This window comes from Pteronotus mesoamericanus, unplaced genomic scaffold (genome assembly GCF_021234165.1).
Source record: "Pteronotus mesoamericanus isolate MK-2021 breed Mesoamerican mustached bat unplaced genomic scaffold, CSHL_Meso_final contig_98, whole genome shotgun sequence".
Lineage (NCBI taxonomy): Eukaryota > Metazoa > Chordata > Mammalia > Chiroptera > Mormoopidae > Pteronotus > Pteronotus mesoamericanus.
Genome location: NW_026555295.1, coordinates 8,219,625 through 8,227,747, shown reverse-complemented (window position 1 = coordinate 8,227,747; position 8,123 = coordinate 8,219,625). Strand labels below are relative to the sequence as shown.

Here is an 8,123-nt window from a genome sequence, read left to right as displayed (position 1 = left end):
TCCTGCCTTTAGAAAACAAGTAAGAACTCTCGAGACAAAGGACAGAGTACTTGCTCTCTCTCTAGAGCATGCCTCCTCCCCTCCGCCCAGCCCCCCCTTCCTTCTTCAGGCCTGTATCTTTGCTTTCTTTCTCCTAAGCTCCAAGGACCCTTCTTTTGCCTCTGTAACTTGATTCCTGAGTCCACACAACCCAGCTGGCTCACTTCTTCTGCCATATGACTTTCTTTCTAAAAGGCTAAGGTGGCTTTCTGAGCAGTCTGCTTGATTCTTTCTTTCAAGTGTACTTTGCTTTGCTTGCTAAATAAACTTCCTCTTGCACGAGAGTTCTTGGCTATGGATACTTTCTTTGCTGTACTCAATACCCAAGGTTGCTGAACTGAGCCCACATGGCCACTAACAATAGCAGGGGCAACTGTTGACTTATACAACGTGGCATATCTTGGTCTGTAGTAGATTCCTGTTGGATTTCAGCTTATTTAACAAACACGCAGTACTTGCTATGTGCCAGGCTCTGTTCTAAGCTCTTGATAAAAATTAAGTCATTTAAACCTCATAACAATCCTCTGAAGTAAATGCTATTGTTGTCTTCATTTTACAGTAAGGATATACAGGCACAGAGAGGTTGAACAATTTGCCTGAGGTCACACAGTGAGTGAGTAGCAGAGCGGGGATCCATTCCCCAGGAGCCTGGTTTTATGCTCTGTCCTGAGATGAGAATTGATCTAAAGTTTGTTCAGTGAGAGATCTGTGCTGCTGGGGCTCTGTGTCTTGGCTAGGGCCCCTGGGGCTGGACAGGGTTATGTATTTCAGTGCTCGTGACAGGAATCATGGAGGTTCACATCAAAGCAGGGCAGTGACTCCTGAGGAAGCGAGGCCATATGCTTACCAGGGGAAACCAGGGGATTGGGGGTGGGGTAGGGATAGGAAAGTCAGGGGACTGTTCCAAGGTCAACCGGTATATTCAGCCTTGAGGGTCGGCCTGAGCCCTGCCTGGGCTGAGCCCCTGTCTGAAGACGCTCATTCCTGCCTCCTTGGCTTAGCTCAGCCGAGTACCCTTGGGGGTGCCCCTACACTTCCCCATCTGCGAACAGCAGTGGTTCTCAAGCAAGGGCAGTTTTGCCCCCCCAGGGATATGTGGCAATGTCGAGAGACCTGTTTTGTTTAATTTTAATTTTATTTTTATTGTCACAACTAGAAGACTGCTACTGGCACCTAGTGAGAAGAGGTCAGAGATGCTGCTGAAAGTTCTAAAATTCACAGGATGATGGCCCCTCACAACAAAAAATTAACCTCATCCAAAATGCCAATAGTGCCACGATTGAGATACTGACCTGGGCACATCTCACAGCTTCCTTAGGGCAGAGGACCCCTCTGCCCCACACGATCTGATTCCTGTTATGGTGGTGGCCTGTGGTCCTGGGGGATCTCACCTCAGCATGTCTGAGAGACCACAAAGAACATGAATGACTCAGTCTGCACACCAGCTACAAGTTCTTGGAAATAAGGATGTTGACTATTGACAAATAAACTGTTACGTTCCCCGCTGTTCGAATTACTCCAGGACACAGGATTTCTCACAAGCGCTTTATTAGTTGGCCAAATGAACCTGCGCAGGGGCAGACCCTCCACCTACGAAGGGCTGCGCCGCTGCTAAGGCACTAGGGTTTTTATACACAAGCGGAGCAAGCAAGCAGGATACAAGGGCGAGAAGTGGCAGTTAGCGATAGGCTACTTTAGGCAGCTTCTTTTCTGCTGAGTGGGTTCAAGGCTGTTACTGGGCCCCCCTTTTCTGTCTTTCTCTGGGCAGGATGTTTATCTGAGGCAAGGCTCAACTGTTGCCCCATGCCTCCTCCTCATTCTTGTCGACTCTGGCCCAGCTGCATGGGGCCGCACCCTGATATGTTTTTCTTGGTATTTGTTCCTCCCTTATCCTCAGCTTTGACCCTGCTCTCACGGCCCCCTCATTCCCCCCTTTTCTTGTTCATACCTTGTCAAACCCTTGACTCAGTGTCTTCTGCGGCCAGCAGAGTATAGGGTTGGGATAATACCATTAGTTTAACAACCTCAATTCGGATTCGCACAAATGCCACTAGCTTATTCAGGATTAGAGGACCAAACAACAGGATCAGCAGGAGGATTAGAATCGGTCCTGCTAACGCTGAAACCAAGGTAGTCAACCAAGGTGAGGCTTTAAACATGGAGGCATACCAGGAGGAGTCACTCTCTTCACTATCTCTTTCTTCTAACCTACGGGTTAAGATTTTGATATTTTCCCTTATTACTCCAGAGTGGTTTGCATAAAAACAACATTCTTCTCCTAATGCGGCACATAGTCCCCCTTGCTTCAAAAACAGAAGGTCTAACCCTCGCCTATTTTGGAGGGCCACCTCTGCCAGTGAGTCTACTTGCTTCTCTAGATATATCACTTGCTTCTGTAGCAGGGACACATCCTTGGAGAAGGTCTGCGATAGCTGCCTCAGGCTCAATTCTCCCTGCACAAGGGCACCTGCCCCTAGGGCAGCGGAGCCTACTATCCCAATTGTGGCTACGACGGGAACGAGCAGAGGGACCCTCTTAATTCGAGGGGAAGGTTGTAGCAAGAAGTTGGAATCTCCCCCGTATAGGTAGACTTGAGGGATGATGTATGCGCTGACACAAATATCAGGGTTTATGGGGGCTATGCACTTCATGACTCCCCTTGTACAGGCAAACCATAGTCCCTCCTGAGCTTTCAAAACTTCGGGTTCCCCGTCTTGTATGGGGGTCTGTTCCTGCATATACACATAACTGGTACAATAATTTTCATATAATGAGGATGAGAAATTGGCCAAGAGATAGCATGTCCCTTTTCCATGAAAATCTGCTAATTTTAAAGCGGTCTCCTGGTGACACTCTGGCATATGATACTGATAATTATCCTTGGTCACTTTGATGGGCTTTGAGGAATTTTCTGTGGTATTTGCCCCTACCCCAATATAAAAGGGTGGACGGGGACTGAGACATAGCCAGCACGACTCTGTCAGACCGGGCTGGGTATTGTTTAAATAGGGGAAAAACCTATTGAGGAGGTCTAAGGCATTTGCTTCCTGCTCAGGCGGCTTTCTCTGTTCCTTAGGCCAGGGTTTGTCCGGTTTTTGACTGGTTCCATCCCTCACTAGGCCCCAGGAGACTATTGTAGTCAGTCCTATTTCCTGTGCTATTCCCAGAATCTCTCAAGGTGGAACTTTCTTCGGGGGATGCCGTGCCTGTAGGAACAGGCCGGGCGGGCAGGTGTAGCCCTCCCCCTATGCCTCTTAGCAAGGGTCGATTCACTAAGGGTATTCTGCGAATAGTAAAAAAGGTTCCCGGGTCTGTCCCTGATACGTAGAGCCGGATACCCCAGGTTCGGCCCTTCGTCCATTCAGGGTCCTGGGGTTTCAGGACCGTGACTACAACTGGGTTGCAATTGTCTAGGGCACAGGCGTTATTCCACCCAGAGCTGGGCTTCATAGTTTTGTTGCGGATCAAGGCTATATGGGGGTCTTTGCCCCCGCCTGGATTCCAACCCCCGTCCGTGAGGGTCTCGCAACCCCAAGCTTTACAATAGAAGTCTGTATAGGATCCGCAGGTCCGCCTCCTCCCCGGGGGTGGCTCAGGGCAGGCATAGTAAGGGGTGTACCATAAAGCCCTATTCTTGGTGTTGGGGTCACAATCAGTTAGGCCTATTGTATAGGCAGAGGGGAGATTGTCCTGGAGGGGGCCCTCCACGGAATCAGTATGTCTCCATGCTGCTGGGGAGTCACAAAATTTGTCATCAAAGAATTTAGAGAAATCTACCCTAAAGGAAACAATCCTCTCCCCCCAAGCTTGATTCTTTGCAATAACAGTTCTATCTTTTGTTCGTATTAACACCCACTCGCGGGGTTCATACCCGTTTATCTCCTTCGATAGTCCAGTCAGTATTAAGAGCGGGAAAAAGAGAGTCTTAAGGGTTTTTCTGGGTCTTGCCGGACCCTCCATGGTTTCTTTTCCCCAGGATCCTGCGCGAGTTTCACGTGGGATATGTGTATCCAGTAGGGTTTTTCGGCTACTCGAATAGCCGATGGGGTGCTCAGCAGTACCTGGAATGGCCCAATCCACTGGGGTTCAAGGTTTCCTCGCCGGTGGTTCAGGATCCATACCCATTGTCCAGGGTTTAATGTCCTCAGTTCGTTCGCGCTATCTGCCTCAGTCGTGGCCTGTTTCTCCTCCCGCAGGCGGCGAACCTCCTCTCTGATGACTTGCAGTGCCTGTAATGACTTGAGGAAATAATGGTTAGAGGCCTCTATCTCCTCTCTTGTCAGTCTGGGCACCAGGGGCACTGGCTGCCCATATATGATTTCATAGGGGGTCCAACCCCCCTACATAAGGGGTACATCTGACCCTAAACAGGGCGAAGGGGAGCAACTCTACCCAGTTCTCGCCGACTTCCTCCTTCAATTTCATTAATGTTTCCTTTAAAGTTCGATTCACCCTCTCTACCTGTCCAGAACTTTGTGGTCGGTATACACAGTGCAATTTCCAAGTGATGCCTAATCTTCCCGCCAAATTTTGGGATATCTGTGATACAAAGGCGGGCCCATTGTCCGAGCCGATGGCCACGGGAATTCCATATCTTGGAATTATTTCTCGGACTAGAATCTTTCCTACAGTGGCGGCAGTTTCACCTTTTGTGGGGAAGGCTTCAACCCATCCCGAAAAGGTGTCAACTAAGACTAGCAAATATTTGTATCCCGACCTTCCTGCCGTCATTTCGGTGAAATCGACCTCCCAGACCTCTCCGGGGGTACTTCCCTTGTGCCGGATGAATCGTGGGCACTTCTGATTCTGTGCGTTTACCCTGGCGCATGCCTGGCATCTGGATACTACAGACTCTATGACCTCCCTTAGATTAGGAGCCCTGTAATATTTTAATATTAACTTTTCTAGTTTTCCTTGGGGCTGCTTCAGGACAGAAAAGGTGGCTCCCGTGTCGACTAGGAAATCAACTGGTCTTCCTTCGACTGTCAAGGTGACCATGGGCTCCCGGGAGCCAATGCTTATGGAGCCCTGGCCCCGTCAGTCTAAGGTCTGCAGGAGCACCCCGGGGGTCCCCCTTAGCTCCTCTATCCCCTTCCTCTTCCCCCATGACTGCCTTCCCTGCCTCCCTTAAAATTCTTTCCCTTTCCTCTGAGGTGAACAGGGTTTGCAAGATTTGTTGGCAGTCATCCCATGTGGGCTGGTGGGTCCTGAATATGGTCTCTAGGAGGGAGATCAGGCCCTGAGGTTTCTCCGAGAAAGGGGGGTTTTGGTGCTTCCAATTATACAAGTCACTCGTGGAGAAGGGGACATAAATTAACCTTGGCGGAGCCCTTGGGGCGTCCGGAGCAGTTGGAACCTCTCGGAGGGGTAGCATAGCAGCTTCCCCAGAGCCGGGGCCAGCCCTCTCCCTGCCTTCTCGGGCTTTGGCCTCCCCGCTGCTATAAGAGGTTCCACCCGGGGTGTGGGATGGGCTCATAACCTTCTCAGGTTGCCCTGAGGAGTCTGGTACGGCTGGGGCTTGGTAAGGGGGTGGCGCACTAACTGGGTCTAGAGGATCCTCGGGCTGGTTAGGCAGGACCGGGTACAAACGGTTTTCTTGGGCACCAGGGACCGGTTTTTGCTCGGCGGCTTCGGCGCGCCTGCCTCCTACCGGTACCGCCCTAACTCCCTGTCCAACGGCAACGCACACTGCCCTGCCCCGCCGGTTTGCCCCCGCCTGCCCTTGGGCACATTTCCGAACATAGCCAGGTCGGTCCGTGGCGATGTCCGTCCAGACATTTATATATTTGCTGGTCTGGGTGGGGCACCACATAGGTGACCCTCTGGACTGAGAAACAGACTGGCAGCTGAAAGGTTCCCTCGGGCGGCCACCCGGCATTAAAAGCGGGCCACTCAAGCGGGCAGAACGTCCTGAGAGCCTCCGGGTCTGGGGGCGAACCCCCATACCGCTCTGCCCGCTTCCTGGAATCAGAGAAATTTTTTAGAACACAATCCAAGGGAGAGCCCTGGACCGCCCCTGTGGATCCCCCTTGGCCCATGTCTCCTTGTATCCGGATCCAAAGCTCGTGACCTACGAGGCTAAGAAAGGTTAAATGAGGCAACCAGCCAGACACTACACTGCCCTTTCACTCACACCATTCACCCTCCGGCCGGAGTCACACAGACGGGTTTTTCGCTGCGCCAGAACCGAAACTAAAGTTTCCCTTTTCCTCGGCGGCTTCTAGCCGCAGCTCCTAGGGGCGTCCCCCTCTGTTCGGAGCCCCCTGGGTGGAGTACCGGCAACGCCTCGCCTACCACCTCAGGGCTTATTCCGACGTCCCCACTGTCCTAGAGAGGATCCTCAGTTTCACTTACCCAACTCCGAGCGAGCTGGCCTCTCGGTTCCTGGTCCTTCTGCTCCACAAAGGGAGATCTCGCTGGGGCCTCCAAATGTTACGTTCCCCGCTGTTCGAATTACTCCAGGACACAGGATTTCTCGCAAGCGCTTTATTAGTTGGCCAAATGAACCTGCGCAGGGGCAGACCCTCCACCTACAAAGGGCTGCGCCGCTGCTAAGGCACTAGGGTTTTTATACATAAGCGGAGCAAGCAAGCAGGATACAAGGGCGAGAAGTGGCAGTTAGCGATAGGCTACTTTAGGCAGCTTCTTTTCTGCTGAGTGGGTTCAAGGCTGTTACTGGGCCCCCCTTTTCTGTCTTTCTCTGGGCAGGATGTTTATCTGAGGCAAGGCTCAACCGTTGCCCCATGCCTCCTCCTCATTCTTGTCGACTCTGGCCCAGCTGCATGGGGCTGCACCCTGATATGTTTTTCTTGGTATTTGTTCCTCCCTTATCCTCAGCTTTGACCCTGCTCTCATGGCCCCCTCATAAACCTGACATTATTTTGTATCAGGCTCTGTAACAAGTGTTTTACACATTTTATCTTATTTACTTCTCATAAGCTTGCTTTAGGTGCTATTATTAACCCTATTTAATGATTGGGAAACTAAGAATGATAAATGTTAAATAACTCATAAGTGACAGGGCCCGGTTTCTAGCTTACCCAGGTAATCTGGCTCCAGTGCTGATACACTTATCTAGGCAAAGACTGTAGGTTCCCAGGGAGAGCCTGCCTGAGGTCAGGGACCTCTACTCTCCCCTGGGACAGAGGGATCAATCAGCACCACTCACTCCACAGCACAGTTGCAGCCAAGATTCTCGGGAGCTGGGCAGACAGTGGCTTGACCTGACCTGGTTCTTTAAAAAGGGAGAGGAATAGTAGAGAGAAAGGTTTGTTTTAGTTCAGGAACAGTTAAGACAGGGTACTGGGCAGGGAAGAGATGGGTGAGGAAAGGAGGCTTAGGAGCTTTTTATTATTTATTATAGCAGGGGAAAGAATGGGAGGTTTGTTTCTAAGACATAAATACCCTTCTTTGATCTCTGTGCTTATCAGAGATAAAGGAGTCACTGGGGCCTCAGAAATGAGTGATGCTAGCATTAGTAATTCTCACCAAGCTGTACTCTAAAGCAGCTGTGTCAGGATTTGACCATGTTTGAGAGGAGGCAGGACTGAAGTGGGGAGTCCCTGCAGTGATCAGTGTGCAGAGATGAAATCAGCCTCAGTTCTTAAGCCAGAGAACAGTTAGAGCTAGACCCCCAACTTCTGGGCTCTGTTCACCCTGTCTTTGCCTTCAGGGCTCTGCCCAATCTTGACTCCACGGAGAGGGGATGGGTCCTGTGTGTTTTCAGAGCTGCAGGGACATCGGAAAGCTCTTCAGATGGCTTTGGTGCAAAATTAACATCCAACGACCCTTCCGCAGGGCGCTGCCCAGTCAGATTCCGGAAGAGCTTTGAAGTTTCCTTTGTGTGCTTGTTTTCACAGCCCTGAGCCTGCTGTCCTGGAAGTAGCCTGCAGCCCTGCCCCATCCCTGGAGATTGATTCTCAACCTACAAAAGTATTAGGAAAATCCTGTGAGCTCTGCTCACCATCCCCAAGTCACTGACTGCCTTTTTCTCTAGGTTAAAATGCAAAGGAGACCTCAGATCCCCCACCAGGAGACATTCTTTGCGTGTTTTTATTTCTCTAGAGACTTTCTGATGACCTCTA

At 50.9% G+C, this 8,123-nt stretch overlaps 1 protein-coding gene across 3 annotated transcripts; it reads right to left on the bottom strand.

The window, feature by feature from the left end:
- Positions 1 to 1,599: 1,599 nt before the first annotated feature.
- Positions 1,600 to 6,774, bottom strand: LOC129081353 (endogenous retrovirus group S71 member 1 Env polyprotein-like). Of its 3 annotated transcripts, none has more exons than XM_054586915.1 (2): positions 6,394 to 6,774; positions 1,600 to 4,277 (listed from the first exon to the last, which is right to left on the bottom strand). In XM_054586915.1, the coding sequence occupies exon 2, from the start codon at positions 3,997 to 3,999 to the stop codon at positions 3,112 to 3,114; it is 888 nt and encodes a 295-aa protein (XP_054442890.1). In that variant the 5' UTR covers positions 4,000 to 4,277; positions 6,394 to 6,774; the 3' UTR covers positions 1,600 to 3,111. The 3 variants fall into 2 exon arrangements, with proteins under 3 accessions (XP_054442890.1, XP_054442891.1, XP_054442889.1); XM_054586914.1 differs by having other exon boundaries at positions 1,600 to 4,268.
- Positions 6,775 to 8,123: the final 1,349 nt, after the last annotated feature.

Excerpts from the sequence above, each read along its gene's own strand:
- LOC129081353 (XM_054586916.1), bottom strand. The coding sequence starts at position 2,900 with ATGCCAGAGTGTCACCAGGAGACCGCTTTAAAATTAGCAGATTTTCAT.